The 21,159-nt window shown below is 41.4% G+C and overlaps 1 protein-coding gene across 13 annotated transcripts in view; it reads right to left on the bottom strand.

The window, feature by feature from the left end:
* The window catches only part of ZNF106 (zinc finger protein 106), a 97,342-nt gene that overhangs the window by 40,857 nt on the left and 35,326 nt on the right, over positions 1 to 21,159 (bottom strand). For 7 of the 13 annotated variants that reach the window (XM_023558718.2, XM_023558725.2, XM_023558729.2 and 4 more), the window contains exons 2-4: positions 20,986 to 21,071; positions 11,934 to 11,998; positions 9,202 to 9,263 (exon numbers count right to left, since the gene is read on the bottom strand). In XM_023558718.2, coding sequence (XP_023414486.2) covers positions 9,202 to 9,263; positions 11,934 to 11,998; positions 20,986 to 21,022 — 164 coding nt within the window. In that variant the 5' untranslated portion in view covers positions 21,023 to 21,071. Of the gene's footprint in view, positions 1 to 9,201; positions 9,264 to 11,933; positions 11,999 to 20,985; positions 21,072 to 21,159 lie in introns of those variants that run through there. The other 6 variants (XM_023558726.2, XM_010598379.3, XM_010598374.3 and 3 more) reach the window with 2 other exon arrangements.

Here is a 21,159-nt window from a genome sequence, read left to right as displayed (position 1 = left end):
ATGAGCTTTTGTTCGCTCTGGATCCTGCAGCTGGCTCCTGTTCATCTGACCTCTGCTTCCTGGGACTTGAGCTGGCAGCTTACCTGCCGTCTTGCCTGCAGATCTTGGGATCTGTCAGTCTTTGCTGTCTGTGAGCAAGAGCTCTGCTGTCTGACCTGCTGATCTTGGGTCCACCAGCCCCCGAGGCTATGTGCATCAGGAGAGGTCTCCAGCCTGACCCACAGATTTGTGACACTCCAGCCTCTCTAACTGTGTGAGCCATTTCCCTTATATAAATCTCTCTCTATATTCATATGCTTTACTGGTTCTGCTTCTCTAGAGGATCTAGCCTAAGACATTTGGTACCGAGAGTGGGGTCTAGAGAAATAAAATTTTAAGGATGAGTTTTCTAAATTGGTTCCCAAGTCTGGTTAGTCTTAAAGATGTTGATGACTCTGCTTCCAGCAGTAAAGAGGGCACCGCTAATCCATGGTGTGAGGTAGCAATAGAAACAGGCAAAATATCACCACTAACAGATCAGGTATTAGTGAAAGGCAAGGTTCTGGGTGAACACATGCATGATACCTTGCTATAGTTTTGTCAGAATGAGAAGTATAAGGGAGTTAGCTGGTTGGTCCTACTTTCACTAGATAGAGATGAGCTCAGGGCTTCAGCGGCAAAGCTCAAGCACCACATAAACGGCCTCAAAGTTTCCACTTGTGCCTTAAAAGCAAGCCTTATTTCTTGTAGTAACAGAGCTGATATTGCTGAAAACCAAACCCAGAGTCTTATAAGAATGGCTGAATTACAATGCCAACTCAATCGCCAAACCTGAGAGTTGTCTGAAGTTAAAGTGAGGGATCCTGAAACTTGGGATGGGGACATGTAAACAGATAATCAGGAAGCTGGAGACACTGAGCCCCTTAATTCCGTTGACTCACTCCTGCCAAGGGAAGCAGCCCTCTCACTCCCATTTGAAGAGATTACTCCATGTTTGTCTGATAAACTACCCTCCCCAGTAAAATCATTAGCCCCTCCACCCCCATCTAATGAGATTAACCCAGCTGTGTCTAAAGAACCTTTGTCTGAGTCATTGCCTGGGGCATTGCCTGAGGCAGATGCTTTACAAGACAATGCTGAAAGTTCTCAAAACCCCCCCCCCCCATTTTGGCTTCTAGACCTATAACTAGACTTAAGTCCCAGTGAGCACCAAAAGGTAAAGTGCAAAGTGTGGCCCAGGAAGAGGTATGCTACACTTCAAAAGAACTGCTTGACTTTTCTAATATGAACAAACAAAACCCTGGGGAGTATGTGTGGGAATGGCCACTGAAGGTGTGGGATAATGGTGCAAGGAACAAAAAGATGGATCAGTCTGAGTTTACTGATGAGGGCCACCAAGCACAGATTCTTCATTCAATGTTTCAGCTTGAAAAGTTAGGAAAGAATCTAATAGTTTATTTGGTTGGGTTGCTGAAGCATGGATTATACAGTGGCCTACACTAAATCAAGTTGAAATACCAGACCTGCCTTAGTATACTGTAGAAGCAGGTATCCAAAGGCTGAAGGAAACCAGCATGCTAGAGTAGATTTATCAAGTTAAACCCACAGACTCACACATGGAGTGCCCAGAGGACACACCTTTTACCACAACTGTGAGGAACAAATTTGTGAAGGGAGGTCCCAGCACCCTTAAAGACTGCTGTCATTGGTATTTTATATAAGTCAGATTTGACAGTGGGAACTGCCCTAACTGAATTAAGACATCTAACTACAATGGGGCTGACTGGACCCTCTGGTGGTAGAGGCCAAGTGGCTGTATTCAATCCCCAAAGACAAGGAAAGCGTGGTTACTGTAATGGACAGAGGAGTCAAGGCAGTAATCAGAATAATCTGACTCATATGGACTTATGGCATTGACTATTTAGTCATGGTGTCCCTAGGAGTGAAACATGAGAAAACTACTAAATATTTACTTGATCTGTACAAGTAGAAGAATTCTAGGTCATGTGAACAGCACTCTAACTTGAATTGCCAGAATAGAGTCATGGTCTCCAGACTTGAGCCAGTTTAAAGACCCTCAATCCCTTGAATGAAGGGGAGACTGGGTCCCTCTCATGGATTGAATTGTGCCCCCCCAAAATATCTGTCCCCCTGGCTATGTCATGATTCCCTTGTATGATTGTATGATTGTCTACCATTTTATCTTCTGATGTGATTTCTGTATGTGTTGTAAATCCTATCACTTATCATGTAATAAGATGGATTAGTGGCAGTTATATTGATGAGGTCTACAAGACTAGATATTGTCTTAAGCCAATCTCTTTTGAGATATAAAAGAGAGATGCAAGCAGAGAGACACTGGGACCTCATTCCTCCCGTAAAGCAGTGCCGGGAGCAGGGCACATCCTTTGGACCTGAGGTTCCCACCCTGAGATGCTCCCAGACCAAGGGAAGATTGATGCATCACAAGGACCTTCCTCCAGAGTCGACAGAGAAAGAAAGCCTTCCCCTGGAGCTGACACTCTGAATTTGGACTTGTAGCCTACTAGACTATGAGAGAATAAATTTGTTTGTTAAAGCCATCCATCCACTTGTGGTATTTCTGTGACAGCAGCACTAGATGACCAGGACAGTCTCCTTGAGAAAAGACCCCATTATGCTACCAAAAATTTACACTGTCAATCTTCCTCCCAGCCTTCCCCAAAGGGATCTGTGGTGTTTTACTTTAGTGACTGTTCCCTGGGGAGAAGGAAATAATCACACTTTCCAGGGATTACTGGATACTGGCTCTGAACTGACGCTAATTTCAGGAGAGTCAAAATGTCACTGTGGCCCACCAGTCAGAGTGGGGGCATATGAGGGTAAGGTTATCAGTGGAGTCTTAGTTCATGTCCATCTCACATTAGGTCCAATGGATCCCCGAACCCATCCTGTAGTGATTTCTCCAGTTCCAGAATGCATAATTGGAATAGATATATTCAACAACTGGCAGAACCCCCACACTGGATCCCTGACAAATAGAGTATGGCCTATTATGGTAGGAAAAGCCAAGTGGAAGGCATTAGAACTGCCCCTACCTAGGGAAATAGTAAACCAAAAGCAATACTGCATTCCTGGAGGGATTGCAGAGATTACCGCCACCATCAAGGACTTGAAGGATGCAGAGACAGTGATTCTCACATCCTGTTCAACTCACTTATTTGGCCTGTACAAAAAACAGGTGGATCTTGGAGAATGACAGTGGGTTACCGTAAATTTAACCAGGTGGTAACTCCAATTGCAGCTGCTGGTCCAGGTGTGGTTTCATTGCTTGAGCAAATTAATACATCTCCTGGTGTCTAGTATGCAGCTGCTGATCTGGCTAATGCCCTTTTCTCCATACCTGTTTCGAAGGACCACCAGAAGCAGTTTGCCTTCAACTGGCATGGCCAACAATATACATTCAGTGTCCTATCTCAGGGCTATATCAACTCTCCAGCCCTATTTCATAATTTAGTCTGCAGGGACCTTGATTGTCTTTCCCTTCCACAAGATGTCACGCTGGTCCATTACATTGATGATATTATGTGGACTGGATCTAGTAAGGAAGAAGTATCAATGACTCTGGACTTACCGGTAAAACATCTGCGTGGAAGAAGGTGGGAAATTAATCCGACAAAAATTCAGGTGCCTCCTACCTCAGTGAAATTTCTAGGGATTCAGTGAGTGGTGTGAGGCATGTTGAGATATTCCTTCTAAAGTTATTGCATCTGGCCCCTTGCACAACTAAAAATGAGACAAAATGCCTAATGGGCCTCTCTGGATTTTGGAGGCAACATAGTCCTCATTTGGGTGAGCTATGAAAAGCTGCTAGTTTTCAGTGGGGCCCAGATCAAGAGAAGGCTCTGCAACACATTCAGGCGGCTGTGCAAGCTGCTGTATACCTTGGGCCATAAGAACCAGCTGATCCAACTGTGCTTGAAGTGTCAGATAGAGATGCTGTTCGGAGTCTTCGGCAGTCCCCTATTGGTGAATCACAGCAAAGACCCTTAGGATTTTGGAGCAAAGTTCTGCCATCCTTTGCAGATAACCACTCTTCTTTTGAGAAACAACTTTTGGCTTGTTACTGGGCCTTAGTAGACACTGAATGCTTAACCATGCAGCCTGAACTGCCCATCACGAACTGGATGTTGTCTGACCCCCAGAGTCATAAAGGTAGACGTGCATAGCAGCACTCCGTTATTACATGAAAGTGGCATATACGAGATTGGACCTGAAGGAACAAGTTGCATGAGGAAGTGGCCCAAATGCCCATGGTCTCCACTCCTGTCACAATACCTTCCATCTTCCAGTCTGTGCCTATAGCCTCATGGGGAGTTCCTTATGATCATTTGACTGAGGAAGAGAAAACTCATACCTAGTTTACAGATGGTTCTGCATGGTATGCAGGCACCACTCAAAGTGGACAGTGGCAGCACTACAGTCCCTTTCTGGGACCTCCCTGAAGGGCAGTGGTGAAAGGAAATCCTCCCAATGGTCAGAATTTCGAGTGGTGCACCTGATTGTTCACTTTGCTTGGAAGGAGAAATGGCCAGTTGTGTGACTGTATACTGATTCATGGCCTGTGGCCAGTAGTTTGGCTGGACAGTCAGGGACTTGGAAAGAACATGATTGGAAAATTGGAGACAAGGAGGTATGGGGAAGGAAAGACCTCTCTGAATGGGCCAAAGAAATGAAGGTATTTGTGTCTCATGTGAATGCTCACCAAAGGGTGACCTCAGCAAAGGATGATTTTAACAATCAAGTGGATAGGATGACACTTTCTGTGGAAACCAGTCATTCTCTTCCCCCAGCCACTCCCATCATTCCCCTATGGACTCAAGAACAAAATGGCCATGGTGGCAGGGATAGACGTTATGCATAGGCTCAGCAACATGGACTTCCACCCGCCAAGGCTGACTTGGCTACAGCCACTGCTGAGTGCCAATCTGCCTGCAGCAGAGAACAACACAGAGTCCCTGATATGGCACCATTCTTCAAGGTGAACAGCCAAACAACCTGGCGACAGGTTGATTACGTTAGGCTGCTTCCATCATGGAAGGGGCAGCGCTTTGTTCTTACTGGAACAGATACCCTGGATACAGATTTGCCTTCCCAGGACACAAAGTTTCTGCCAAAACTACCACCTGTGAATTTACAGAATGCCTTATCCACCATCGTGGTATCCCACACAGCATTGCCTCGGATCAAGGAACTCCCTTCACAGCAGATGAAATGTGCCAATAGGCTCATGCTATGGAATTCACTGGTCTTACCATGTTCCCCATCATCCTGAAGCAGCTGGCTTGATAGAATGATGGAATTGCCTTCTAAAGACACAATTACAGCATCAGCTAGGTGGCAATACCTTGCAGCGTTGGGGCAATGTTCTCCAGGAGGCTGTATATGCTAAACCAGCATGCAATACATGGTGCTATTTCTTGGATTCATGGGTTCAGAAATCAAGAGGTGAAAATGGGAGTAGCACCACTCACTACTACCCCTAGTGACCCACTCACAAAACTTTTGCTTCCGTCCCTGCAACCTTATGTTCTGCAGGGTCTAGAGATCTCAGTTCCACAGGGAGGAATGCTTCCACCTGGAGACACATCACTGATTCCACTGAACTGGAAGTTAAGAATGTCACCTGGACACTTTGACTTCCTTATGCCTCTGAGTCAACAGGCAAAGAAGGGAGTTACCATATTGGCTGGTGTGACTGATTGTGATGACCGAGAGGAAATTGGATTGATAGTACTGCTTTGCCTCTTGGCTAGTAAAGGCAGTAATTTTCCTCAGGGTATTTAAAACCAAAAAACCAAACCTATTGCTGTCAAGTTGATTCTGACCCATGGAGACCCTATAGGTCAGAGTAAAACTGCCCTATGGAGTTTCCAAGGAGCACCTGGTGGATGTGAACTGCCAACCTTTTGGGTAGCAGCTGTAGCACTTAACCACTACACTACCAGGGTTTCCAGTGCGTTTAAAGTAGGGCTCAAATTAGCTTCATCCTACCACCACACAACTTCCCCTCATGTGTGAAAGGCAAAGACTTAAGATTATTTATCCACAGCTTTTCTTTATTAAGCTACTCTAACTGCACCACAACAGCTAGCTGATAAATAAAGGTTTGTGCCTTCTTCATGGCATCTATGTGTGGAATCTACTTACAGGCCACGCATTGGAAGAGGTATATTAGGGAAAAACAGGAAAATGCTCCAGATGTCCACAACTGTGAACCCAATAGGATGTTACTTACTTCTCATTCAAGGTTAAATTCAAAATCTCAGAAATATACTTTTTTTACAAATTTAACCAGATCACAACCAAAATTACAGAGATACAAATATAAAGAGGAATAGAAAGCCCCATCATCAGAAAACCAGCAATTAAACATGAAATTCAAGGAAATAATCACATAATAAGGACAGCTGGAAAAAACAGCAACTGATGACTGTGTGTCCCTATGGTACCAACCGCTGATGACTGCTGCTACAGTAAATACTTCAAGTCATTAAATGATTTTTGAGTTTTTCTGTTTATATTTTATAGTTTTGTCAGCTGTTTTTTCTTGCTACCTGCTTGCCTTCTCCCTTATAATTTGTTACAGGCCAGGAAATGAGATAAAACTTGTTAGCACTGTTTTTAAAATATAATAAATACTGAAGTGCTCTCCACTAAATAAAGTGAGCTTGGCCACTAAAGCTGACATTCATATTGGCAGCTCAAAGGCTTTAATGCTTTCTTCCTGATTGTCTGATTCCAAAACCAAAACCAAACTCACTGCCGTCGAGTCGATTCCAACTCATAGCGACCCCATAGGACAGAGTAGAACTGCCCCATAGAGTTGATTATCTGATTACGCACCAAATAATTGAAACCGGTAGATGAAATATCTATGGCAGTTGTCTTAGTCATCTAGTGCTGCTATAACAGAGATGCCACAAGTGGATGGCTTTAACAAAAAGAAATTTATTTTCTCACAGTCTAGTGGGCTAGAAGTCCAAATTCAGAGCGTCAGCTCCAGGGGAAGGCTTTCTCTCTCTGTTGGCTCTGGCGGAAGGTCCTTGTCATTAATCCTCCCCTGGCCCAGGAGCTTCTCAGTACAGGGACCCTGGGTCCAAAGGACACGCTATGGTCCCAGTGCTTCTTTCTTGGTGATGTGTGGTCCCCCATTCTCTGCTCCCTTCCCTTTCATCTTGAGAGATAAAAGGTGGTGGGGCCACACCCCAGGGAAACTCCCTTTACATTGGATCAGGGATGTGACCTGAGCAAGGGTGTTACATTCCACCCTAATCCTCTTTAACATAATCTAATCTTGCCTCATTAACCACAAGGCCATTAAGCCATTGCCGTCTAGTCCAGTGGATTCGGACTCATAGAGACCCTATAAGACAGAGTAGATCTGCCCCACAGAGTTTCCAAGGAGTGCCTGGTGGATTCAAACTGCTGACCTTTTGGTTAGCAGCCATAGCACTTAACCTCTAAGCCACCAGGGTGCAGAGATTAGGATTTACAACACATAGGAAAATCATAATCACAAAATGGAGGACAACCACACAATACTGGGAATCATGGCCTAAACAAGTTGACTCATATTTCTGGGGGCCACAATTCAACCCATGACAACCATGAACATGAATTTATCCTAAACTATCTTATGCGACCAAAATTTGTTTTTAAGTGGCTGATTCATGATGAAATAAAATAAGGGCCTTTTAGTCCTGGAATGCAAAGGGCTTTTCTCCTAATCACTACATTTATGGACCTCCTTCCTTTGTTTTATTTTACCTGGGCCAGATACAGGTAAGCAGTGCAGAATAAGGTAAACCCAGAAGGAAGTCTACTGGGAATGGGATTCTTAAATAATGAAGATAACCCAGGTCATCAAGAGTGGATTGTACTTCACAGGCTTGCCATGCTAATGAGTTAGAGATCATGTACATTCAAGGTGTGAAGATCAGGGCTCTCCACAACAAACCTGCGTGAAAACGTAGACTGCTGCTAAGACCTTACCTTCACATAAGGGACTGAGAGTATGGAAAAATTCCACTAAAATGATAAAGAGATGCTAGAAGTTTAATAATAAGCATTAATTTGACCACAGAATCTAAAACAGTATGACCTAAAATACAAATCATTTCAAACGACTTAGATTGGCATGTATCTTAGTCATCTAATGCTGCTATAACAGAAATACCACAGTTTAGGAGGCTAAAAGTCAAATAAATTCAGGGCACCAACTCTAGGAGAAGGCTTTCTCTCAGAGCTCTAGAAAAGGTCCTGGCAATCTTCATGTGGCATGGCACCTCTCTTCTCCCATCTCTGCTTCCTCACTTGCTTGTTCAATCTCTTACGACTGACTCAAGAACATCCTACACTAATCCCGCCTCATTAATGTAACGAAGACAACGCATTCCCAAACAGGATTATAACCACAGGCATAGAAGTTACGAATTACAATACATACTTTGGGGGAACACAATTCAATCGCTAACAGCTAGCTAATGAAAACTTGCAACTATTAATCATGGAACGAGATATAATTCATATTTCTCAGTTTCCCAAAGTTTCTCTAACCCATCCTTCCTCTAAACTTCAAATTCACAGAAGTCAAGACATCAAAAAAAGGAACTAGAAAAGGAAAATCGGGCACAGGATACATACTCAAGTACATTTCATTTTAAAAGGAACTTAGGTTCTTTCTTTAAATATCTTAAGTTTTAAAGCACAACACAGCATTCTTAAATATACTTAAAGTTTACACTTGGACTTTGTTTATACCAATGAGATTCGAGGCTATTCAGCAGACTTTGGATTTCTCAGGGAATCCCAGCAACGCTAAGGGTTTATGGCATGCAATCATCTGTAGCACTGCTGAGGTACAAATACGAAAAGCCCCAGCTACATGGTTGATGTGTAGGAATGAAAATGTACTTGAGAGGTAGTTCATCCCAATCCGCCTGTGTCATAATCTACTTGCTAGAGCTGCTGTGAATTCTACACGTTTGAGATGCACAAAGACCTTAGGGTCTATCCCTTTGAACACTAAGAATCTACTGTACTTGTCATTAATCCTAAAAGATAGTTCTATGCCATAACATGACATTCATTCATGATGCATTACCATAAAATAAGCTGACAGGCACCATCAGCACTCAGATCCCCCCACATTCACAAATTTAAAGATAGCCGTTCCCATACCTGCCCTTCAGGTTCTCAAGTTCCCTGTGATGCAACATGCTCCGCATGTGTTCGTCCATCTCCTTCAAAATTAAAGAAAGCAGATTAAACTGAGGGAGATTGCGCTGAAAAACAATTCCTGCCTTCCTACTCAGTGAATAGTCAGCGGTTCAAGCTCCTCGTGTCAATACTCAAATTAATTCCTTATTAACAGTCCTTGAACTGCTTCTGACATATTTCATTCTACCTAAAAGAAATTATTAAGAAAGACATATTTAAGTGGCTTTCCAAAAAGGTTAGGAGGTATATTGTCTTTAGGCAGCAAAAGATGGAAGAATAAAGTATGTAGGTTAAATTCTACCCCATCATAGGCACACCTCATTTTATTGTGCTTCACTTTATTATGTTTTTTACAAATTGAAGTTTTGTGGCAACCCTGCTTCGAGCGAGTCTATCGGCGCCATTTTCCCAACGGCATATGCTCACTTTGCATCTCTGTGTCACATTTTGGTAATTCTCACAATACTTCAAACTTTTTCATTATTACTGAATCTGTTACAGTGATCTGTGATCAGTGATTTTGGATGTTACTATTGTAATTGTTTTGGGACGCCATGAACCACGCCCATATAAGTCGGCAAACTTAATCAATGAATGTGTGTGTTCTGGCTGCTCCACTGACCAGCCGTTCCCCTGTCTCTCTCCCTCTCCTCAGGCCTCCCTATTCCCTGAGACACAACAATATTGAAATTAGGCCAGCTAATAACCCTACAATAGCTTCTAAGTGTTCAAGTGAAAGGAAGAGTCACATGTCTTTCACTTTAAATCAAAAGCTAGAAGTGATTAAGCTTAGTGAGGAAGGCACGTTGAAAGTCAAGATAGGCTGAAACCTAGGCCTCTTGTGCCAAACAGTTAGCCAAGTTGTGAATGTAAAGGAAAATTCCTGAAGGAAATTAAAAGTGCCACTCCAACGAACACACAAATAATAAGAAAGTAAAAAAAGCCTTACTGAGATATGGAGAGAGTTTTTGTGGTCTGGATAGAAGATCAAACCAGCCACAACATTCCCTTAAGCCAAAATCTAATCCAGAGCAAAGCTCTAACTCTCTTCAATTCTTTGAAGGCTTTGAGAGGTGAGGAAGCTGCAGAAGAAAAGTCTGAAGCTGGCAGAGGTTGGTTCATGAGGTTTAAGTAAAAAAGCTGTCTGAGAAACATAAAAGTGCAAGGTGACGCAGCAAGGGCTACGTAGAAGCTGCAGCAGCGAGTCGTCCAGAAGATCCAGCTGAGACAAGTGATGAAGGGGCTGCGCTCAACAACAGATTTTCAGTGCGGACGAAACAACCTTATATTGGAAGAAGATGCCATCTAGAGAGAAGTCAATGCCCGGTTTCAAAGCTTCAGTGGAGAGGCTGACTCTTATTAGGAGCTAATGCAGCTGCTAACTTTAAACTGAAGCCAGTGCCCCTTTACCGTTTCTAAAATCCTACGGTCCTCAAGAATTATGCTAAACCTACTCTGCCTGTGCTCTGTAAATGGAACAACAAAGCCTGGATGACAGCACGTCTGTTTGCAACATGGTTTACTGAATATTTTAAGCCCACTGTTGAGACTGCTCAGAAAAAAAGATTCCTTTCAAAATATTACTGCTCGTTGACAATGCACAAGGTCACCCAAGCACTCTGATGGAGATGTACAAGGAGATTAATGTTGTTTCCATGCCTGTTAACACAACACCCATTCTGCAGCCCATGGATCAAGGAGTGATTTTGACTTTCAAGTCTCATTATTTAAGAAATAGTTTTCATAAGGCGATAGCTGCCATAGACAGTGATTCCTCTGATGAATTCAGGCAAAATAAACTGAAAACCTGGAAAGGATTCAACATTCTAAATGCCATTAAGAACATCTGTGATCCACGGGAGGAGGTCAAAATATCAATATTAACAGGAGTTTGGAAGAAGTTGATTCCAACCCTCATGGATAACTTTGAGGGGTTCAAGACTTCAGTGGAGGAAATAACTGAAAGAGAACTAGAATTAGAAGTGGAGCCTGAAGATGAGGCTGAATCGTTAAAATCTCATGATAAAACTTTAACAGATGAGGAGTTCCTTCTCATGGATGAGCAACTAAAGTGGTTCCTTGAGATGGAATCTACTCCTGGTGAAGATGTAAACACTGTTGAAATGACAACAAAGGATTCAGAATTATTACACAAACTTAGTTGATAAAGCAGCAGCAGGGTCTGAGAGCATTGAAAGGAGTTCTTCTGTGGGTAAAATGCTGTCAAACAGCATCTCATTCCATAGAGAAATCTTTCATGAAGGAAGAGTCAATCGATGCAGCCAACTTCATTGTTGTCTTATTTTAAGAAATAGCCACAGACACCTCAACCTTCAGCAACCATCACCCTGATCAGTCAGCGGCCATCAACATTGAGGCAAGACCCTCCACCAGCAAAAAGACTATGACTCACTAAAGGCTCAGGTGATGATTAGCATTTTTTAGCAATAACATCTTTTTTAATTATGGTATGTACACTGTTCCTTCAGACATAATGCTATTGCACACTTACTAGACTACAGTAAAGTATAAACATAACTTTTATATGCACTGGGAACCAAAAAAAACAAACCCATTGCCATCGAGTCAATTCTGACTCGTAATGATAGGGGTCACTATGAGTCAGAATTGACTCGATGGCAACAGGTTTGGTACGGTTTTGGTTTGGGAACCAAAAAATTCTTGTAACTCACTTTATTGCGATATTCACTTTTTTGTGGTGGTCTGGAACCAAGCCCGCAGTATCGTCGAGGTATGCCTGTATAAGGAATTCACTAAAGCTTATTTCAAAACAAAACAAAAAAAAATAACATATAACTTCTCAATTACTTGGTTACTTTTCTGCATAACTTCTTTCTCCACTCAACTGAGAGTTTCTCAAGAGTAAGCTGCAACTCTTACCCACGTTCGTATGCCCAGGGCCTGGCATATAATCTTTAATGAGCATTTTCTGAATGAACAGATGGATACCTCAATTCTAGACAGGAGTCACAGATGTAAGAGTCTTTCTGTGGTAGAAAAGGAAGTTTAAAGAGATGTTTTGAACACTGTGGTGCAATCGTGCCTTCATCTTCACCGTGCACCACTCCATGCTTGATTTGTTTGGTTCCAGGGCTTCTAACAGGTTTGTTCTAGTTCTAACCCCTGCTGAGAATTTGCATTTCTATCCCAGGTATACTGAATCAGTATCTACATTTTTAACAAGATCCCCAAGTGATTCTTAAATATAATAAATTTTGAGAACCACTGCCCTACTAGTGGTTCTCAGAATTGGTCCCAAACCAACAGTATTAGCATTGCCTGGGAATTTGTTAGAAATGCAAATTCTCAGCAGGGGTTGAACCAGAACAAACTGATGTGAAGCCCTGTTTGGTTCTAATGAAAAGTTTGAAAATTTACTAGGTTTTCCTTTCTCCTATTTCACCCACCAAAACCAAAGCCAAACCCGTGACCGTCAAGTTGATTCTGACTCATAGTGACCCTACAGGACAGGGTAGAACTGCCCCATAGAGTTGCAAAGGAGCACCTCGTAGATTCGAACCTTTTGGTTAGCAGCTGTCGCACTAACCACTATGCCACCAGGGTTTCCATCTCACCCACAGTGGGAAGGAAATAAAATCTGTGGGAAAAGCGCCACTTAAAACCACACGTGGGCAGGTGCAGACACACGGAAAAACTCAAAAAGCTGTAAATACCTATCCTTTTGTCACTCGAAAGTATACAGCCAGCATGTCCTAACTAGGGAACAGCTGTTTACAAGCAGTAAAAGAACTGCTGACTTGTTGAGCATTACTATTTACCAGCTCTGTGCTAAGTGCCTTAAACATTTTCTCACTTGAATGGCAATACACTTCTGAGGGAGTATTAATTTCACAAAGACACAAGGAAGTTAACTCATTCATTCAGCAAATATTTATCAAGGGCTCATTATGTGCCAAGTTCAGAGGTAGGCACTGAGGGGATAAGTGTGAAAATAGTCACAGTCTTGCCCTCTCAAAGGATAACCAATGGTCAAACTAGGATTCAAATCCTGGCAGATCCGAAATTAAATTCAATGTTTCAAATACCATGCCACATTGTAAGTACCTACTGCATTGAGATTTTTCATTATATACAGTTTATTTGTCAAAAACAGAACACGACAATCCGTGACTGCTTTAAGTTATCTTCTACGGAAGAAGACAAACAGGGCTGTGATTCAAAACATGGTTAAGTGCCAGTTTTACTGAAGACAACCATCATTTCCTTCCCATCTCTATAAATGCTTCATGTGAAGGGGGCAGCTTTACACGTAACCCCTCCTAACTACAAGTGACTGGCCACTAATTAGAATAAACATTTACAGAGTAGAAAACAAAATCAGTTTGTGACCAAACACTGGAATGAAAAAAATCTGTCAACAATATACAACACCTGCTAAAGTCCCTATGCTTCCTGTTGTTCAAGTTTTCCTTGGGTTACATTGGTATTTGCATGTCAAATTCTCTTTTCTGAACTAATCTGAGTGGGCTCTGTTCCTTGTAACCAAATCATTTCTGACCAAAACAGTATTGATTGAAATGTTATTCCCTCTAATATCAGAACCAAGTCTCTATTCTATTTCAGTTATAAAATGTTATCATTCAAAACTAGTTTTAAAAAAAGGACAAATATTGTATGATCTCACTTACATTAAAAAACAAGAAAAGGCAAATGCACAGAAAACAAACTTTATTAGTGGTTACCAGGGGTGGGAGGGAGAGGGTTAATGGTGATGGAACTAGAGCATTGATTAAGGGTAGGGTTGCACAGCTGATTATTGTAATTGCCGTGAATAAGTTGTACATCTGTAAAAAGTTGAACTGGCAAAAGTCATGTGATAGATACTTTACAATGACCAAAAAAAAGAGAGAAAAAAGTAGCTGCTAAGGCTGCTTATGTACAACCAGATGCCTCCTGGGATTTGGTTTCTTGGTGACGGCTTTATTGGACATTCCAATTAATTGGCCTAATAACACATTTAGTGCTTCTGTTCTACCTCCTAATTAAAAGCTTGCAAGAGGCCATCCAACGAACAACAGCTGGCCTCTAGTCCCCTGAAGCAACAGAGGAAGAGTCAGGAATAGGAGGATATGAAATGTGTGGCTAATTGCCTCCATGAACAACTGCCTCTTTTGCCATGAAACCAGAAGAACTAGACGGTGCCTAGCTACCATTACTGAACATTTTCATCAGAGGTTCCATACATGAATCCTGATCAAAAAGGGGAAATGCAAGACAGAATTTCAAATTCTCATGGACTCCAGACTTCCTGGAGCCATGAAGGTTAGATAAACCCTTGAAACTACTGCCCTGAGATAATCTTTAAAACTTAAAACCAATAATCTCCCCGGAAGTCATCTTAAAACCAAGTAATAGTTTAACTTAACTAGTAAAAAAGGTCTACCTTACATAATAAAGGGCATTTATACAAAGCCAATAGCCAACATCACCCTAAATGGAGAGAGCCTGAAAACATTCCCATTGAGATCGGGAACCAGACAAGGATGCCCTTTATCCCCACTCATTCCACATTGTGTTGGAGGTCCTAGCCAGAGCAATTAGGCTACATAAAGAAATAAAGGGCATCCAGATTGGCAAGGAAGAAGTAGAATTATCTCTATTTGCAGATGACATGATCTTATACACAGAAAACCCTAAGGAATCCTCCAGAAAACTACTGAAACTAAGAGTTCAGCAGAGTATCGGGATATAAGATAAACATACAAAAACCAGTTGTATTCCTCTATACCAAGAAAAAGAACATCGAAGAGGAAACCACCAAATCAATACCATTTATAATAGCCCCCAAGAAGATAAAATACTTAAGAATAAATCTTACCAGAGATGCAAAAGACTTATAGAAAGAAAACTACAGTACACTTCTCCAAGAAACTAAAAGGGACCTACGTAAGTGGAAAAACATGCCTTGTTCATGGATAGGAAGACTTAACATTATAAAAATGTCTATTCTACCAAAACCGATCTATACATTTAATGTAATTCTGATCCAAATTCCAACAACATTTTTTAATGAGATGGAGAAACAAATCACCAATTTCATATGGAAAGGAAAGAGGCCCCGGATAAGTAAAGCATTACTGAAAAAGAAGAACAAAGTGCGCAGGCCTTACTCTAACTGATTTTAGAACCTATTATACCCCCACAGTAGTCAAACCAGCCTGGTACTGGCACAACAACAGATACATAGACCAATGGAACACAGTTGAGAATCCAGACAAAACTCCATCCACATATGAGAAGTTGATATTTGACAAAGGCCCCAAAGCAGTTAAATGGGGAAAAGACCATCTTTGTAACAAACGGTGCTGGCATAACTGGATATCCATCTGCAAAAAAAATGAAACAAGACCCATACCTCACTCCATGCACACAAACGAGCTCAAAATGGATCAAAGACCTAAACATAAAATCTAAAATGAAAAAGATCATGGAAGAAAAAATAGGGACAACGTTAGGAGCCCTAATACATGGCATAAAAAGTATACAAAACATTACTAACAATGCAGAAGAAAAACTAGGTAACTGGGAGTTCCTAAAAATCAAACACCTATGCTCATCCAAGGACTTCACCAAAAGAGTAAAAAGACTACCTACAGATTGGGAAAAAGTTGTTAGCTATGACATTTCTGATCACCGCCTCATCTCTAAAATCTGTGTGATACTGCAAAAACTCAACTACAAAAAGACAAATAACCCCATTAAAAAATGGGCAAAAGATATGAATAGACACTTCACTAAAGAAGACATTCAGGTAGCTAACAGATATATGAGGAAATGTTCACGATCATTACCCATTAGAGAAATGGAAATCATAACTACAACGAGATTTCATCTCACTCCAAGGCTGGCATTAATCCAAAAAACACAAAACAATAAATGTTGGAGAGGCTGTGGAGAGATTGGAACACTTCTACACTGCTGGTGGGAATGTCAAATGATACAACCACTTTGGAAATCGATTTGGTGCTTTCTTAAAAAGCTAGAAATAGAACTATCATATGATCCAGCAATCCCACTCCTTGGAATATATCCTAGAGAAATAAGAGCCTTTACACGAACAGATATATGCACACCCATGTTCATTGCAGCACTGTTTACAATAGCAAGAAGATGGAAGCAACCAAGGTGCCCATCAATGGATGAATGGATAAATAAATTATGATATATTCACACAATGGAATACCATGTATTGAAAAAGAACAGTGATGAATCTGTGAAACATTTCATAATATGGAGGAATCTGGAAGGCATTATGCTGAGTGAAATTAGTCAGCTGCAAAAGGACAAATATTGTATAAGACCACTATTATAAGAACTTGAGAAATAGTTTAAACAGAGAAGAAAATATTCTTTGATGGTTACAAGATGGGGGAGGGAGGGAGGGTGGGAGAGGGGTATACACTAATTAGATAGTAAATAAGAACTATTTTAGGTGACGGGAGAGACAACACACAATACAGATGAGCTCACCACAACTGGACTAAACCAAAAGCAAAGAAGTTTCCTGAATAAACTGAATGCTCCAAAGGCCAGCGTAGCAGGGGTGGGGGTTTGGGGACCACGGTTTCTGGGGACATCTAAGCCAATTGGCATAACAAAATCTATTAAGAAAACATTCTGCATCCCACTTTGGAGAGTGGCGTCTGAGGTCTTAAACGCTAGCAAGCGGCCATCTAAGATGCATCAATTGGTCTCAACCCATTTGGACCAAAGGAGAATGAACACCAAGGACACAAGGTAATTATGAGCCCAAGAGACAGAAAGGGCCACATAAACCAGAGACTACATCATCCTGAGACCAGAAGAACTAGATGGTGCCCAGCTACAACCGATGACTGCCCTGACAGGGAACACAACAGAGAACCTGAGGGAGCAGGACAGCAGTGGGATGCAGACTCTCAATTCTCATAAAAAGACCAGATTTAATGGTCGGACTGAGACTAGAAGGACCCTGGTGGTCATGGCCCCCAGACCTTCTTTTGGCCCAGGACAGGAACCATTTCGAAGCCAACTCTTCAGACAGGGATTGGACTGGACAATGGATTGGAGAGGGATGCTGGTGAGGAGTGAGCTTCTTGGATCAGGTGGACACTTGAGACTATGTTGGCATCCTGCCTGGAGGGGAGATGAGAGGGTAGAGGGGGTTAAAAGCTGGCAAAATGGACACAGAAAGAGAGAGTAGAGGGAGGGAGCCGGCTGTCTCATTAGGGGGAGAGAAATTGGGAGTGTGTACCCAGGTGTATATAAGTTTTTGTGTGAGAGACTAACTTGATTTGTAAACTTTCACTTAGAGCACAATAAAAATTAAAAAAAAAAAAAGGTCTGCCTTAGCATTAGGCTCTTCTAAGAACTATGTTTATGGAACCAAATTGACAACAATTCGAAAGAGTAGATAGGATCTTAGGGGGCAGTGAATTTATGTTAATGGAGGAACAACTCAGAAGGAGGGTGAGAATAGTTACACAACTTGAAGAATATAATCAGTGTCAGTAAATTGTACATGCAGAAATTGCTGAATTGGTGTATGTTTTGCTATGTCTATTCTCAACAACAAAATAAAAAAAGCTATATATTAAAAAAAACACTTCTAACATGACTTTTGCTTTTCTAAAACACTTCATTAATCTTTTCCTAAATTTACATGTGAAATACTCCCCATCCTGCTCCCAGGAATGAATGCAAGTAGTGAGACAACTAAGCTTTCGAAATATTTTGGGAAGATCCACAGGCATAGAATTAAAATCATAGTCCCAAATGCATACCTTCTTAGATACCGTGGTCCATTTGATTCTTCACGTATTAATCAGTACAGGTAGTCCCTGACTTACAACACATTCAAGTTACAACAAACCACACTTAGGACTGCTGTTTTTCTTTACATCTTATCATTAGTGATACCAAAACCCAGTGATATGTCCTACATATGTTAAGATTTATCTGTATATGTAATGTTTCCAATCCTCAAAGACAAATAAAGATCAGCTTTATAAAGATATTGATAATAAGAGACAATAATAATGAAAGCCTAAAAAAAAAAAAAGAGGGGTTGGACGTACATCAGAAGCGACTTACAATGGAGTCATCAGAACGGGACTCCGTGGTAAGTTGGGAACTACTGGTACTGTGTTTAAAAGAGGAGAGGGAAAGAGAAAGAAAAAGGACTTCATGGTTGAACAAATTTGGAAAACATTAATACAAAAATTAATATGAGATTATCAATCTTTCATATGCTAACGGGCATCAGGACACTCAGGGGTATAGGATATACATTTTCCCTGTACTTAAGTCACTCTAGAACCTTTCCTCCTCCGAAGTGTATTTGGAGAAACCAGGGTTACACTAGTTTGGAAAACACTGCTTCAAAGTAAGTTGCTCATTCTATCCAAAAAAGGTTGAGTTATCATTTCCAACTAACCCATTCTGTTAGTTTCTTAGGCCCTATTAATCTCAACACTTAAGTCATGTCACTCCTGCAATACACAATATGGGAGAAGTCAGTACAATATGAGCAAGGCAAGAGAAATGTCACTCCTGCAATACACAATATGGGAGAAGTCAGTACAATATGAGCAAGGCAAGAGAGGACACTGGGAAAAACACAGGAATAAAGGACAAATATGGTAACTACTATAGAACAGCATAGACAACCCTGCAACAAATGCATCAGCAAACAATAATCTATGAATGGCTATACAGATATGCCAAGAGGTGAGGGAAGGTAAGGGAACACACCCACCTGCAGATACAGCAGTGGAAATTTCTAAATACCTGACTGTAAGAGTTCCTCATTTATTAATATAGACAAGGGAGCACACAAGTGGCAGCGTCAGGGAAGCCTCTTAGACATCACTGGATACCTCATGAGATGAAGTTCCCAGGCTCAAAGGCAAACGACCATAGACTTGGGAGACTTCTATGTCAATTGGCATACAGTCTTAAAGACAATGTTCTCCATTCCACTTTGGTGAGTAGCATCTGGGATCTTCAAAGCTTGCGGGCGGCCATTTAACACACAACTATTGGTCTCTTCTAGTCCAGGGCAAAGGAGAAGGAAAAAAACTAAAGACCCAAGTGAGCAATTTGTCCAAAGTACTAATGGACCACATGAACCACAGCCTACATGACCCTGAGGCCAGAAGAACTAGATGGTGCTAAGACTGGAAATACAACAGAGGGTCCCAGATAGAGTGGCAGAAAAATGCAAAACAAATGATCAATTTCCAAAAAAGACCAGATGTGCTGCTCTGACAGACACTGGAGTAACCCCCGAAACCATGGTCCCCGGACACCCTTCTAACTCAGACTTGAAGCCGCTCCAGAAGCTTACCTTTCAGCCCAAGATTAGGCAGGCCTATTTTTTTATAAGACAAACAATAACATTCTGTGAGGAATGTGCTTCTTAGGTCAACTAAGTATATGAGATCAAATGGGCAATACCTGCCCAGGAACAAAGAGGAGAAGGTGGGAGGGGACAAGAAAACTGGACGAGTGGATACGGGTGACCCGGAGGTGGAAAGGGAAAGGCGGAGGGTGCTGACACAATGTAGAACTGCAGCCAATGCCATGAAACAATTTTTGTGCAAATGTTTGAATGAGAAACTAACTTGCTCGGTAAACTTTCACCTAAATCACAATAAAAAAAGAAAAACCGTTATCATTCCTTTTGCTTAGAAACCTACTTTCCCTAAGGTACAAGAAGATAACTCCAGCTCTTGATTTAACTTCATTATGATTCATGGGAAAGTGTGAAGAAATGAAAATGTTTTTTAAACCCAGAGTAGAAGAAAACTAAAAAGACTTAAAATGGCAAGATCACGAGATATCACAAAACAAGGTGCTACCCCGTGAAAGCCTGACACCACACCTCGAGCCCTGCCTACCTAGCTCACACTTTCTCCATTTCCCATTTCCTTCCTACCTGAAAGTGGCCATAAGGAATTTTTATTTATAGAATTTGTATAAATTGTGGTTTAAATTTTTAAAACTGGAAGAACAGAATGTCCCTCGTTTCTCTTAAGCTATTTTAATCCTAGATATCTTTCAAGGTTCACTCGCTACTTCCCTGGCTAACCTAGCCCATAACAGTCTTCCCAGTTATCTGAATTTCCAAGGACAATCCAGAGCATCTGAAAAGCAGAGAAAAAACTTCTCAATATTTAAGCTAGCAGCACTACCATGAAAGCAAAGGGTAAAGGCAAGAAAGCCCAAAAGCGACGTGAACTGCAGCTGATTTCCAGAAGGTGCTTTAGTTGTTAAAAAGGTCTGGTTTTCTTTGAGCAACATCCCCACCTCGTGGACACCTAGAATATTGTTAATACCATCTCTGATGTGCTGCACTTTTCACAACCAAGGGCACAAACAGAATGTAGGTACATAGATAAACTCTTCATAAAATATATATTCTTAATCAGAAAGTAGTACAACTCAAGTAACCTGAATTTTAAGGTACTTTCTCTAAGTGGTTCTCTAAAACTAACTAAATTTCTCTATATCATCTGTGCTTGGGTATCTCCGGTTTCTGGGCAGAAGTTAATAATATAGCTACCGGCTTATGGGACAATAGTGAGAAAGAAACCAGTGGAATGAGGTCTGGGAAAGACGCGTAAGTAAGATGCTGTTAAAAGCTTTTACCAATCTACAAATCCCATATGGATGTCTCTGACAAACAGTCATAATGCTCAGATTCTCTTCTCCCAATGTTACCTTTTTTGAGCTGTACACAATGTGGCACAATATGCATTTCCGTTCTCGTACCATAGTGACCAGATCTGAAGCACTCAGCGTCACACCTGCAATGAGGAAGTAACATTTAGTAATCTTTTTTTTCCCCCCAGATGTCTTCTTAAATACATCTTAACACAGCCAAAAACAGCATCT

This window comes from Loxodonta africana, chromosome 10 (genome assembly GCF_030014295.1).
Source record: "Loxodonta africana isolate mLoxAfr1 chromosome 10, mLoxAfr1.hap2, whole genome shotgun sequence".
Taxonomy (NCBI): Eukaryota; Metazoa; Chordata; class Mammalia; order Proboscidea; family Elephantidae; genus Loxodonta; species Loxodonta africana.
This window is presented reverse-complemented; position numbering and strand designations above follow the sequence as displayed.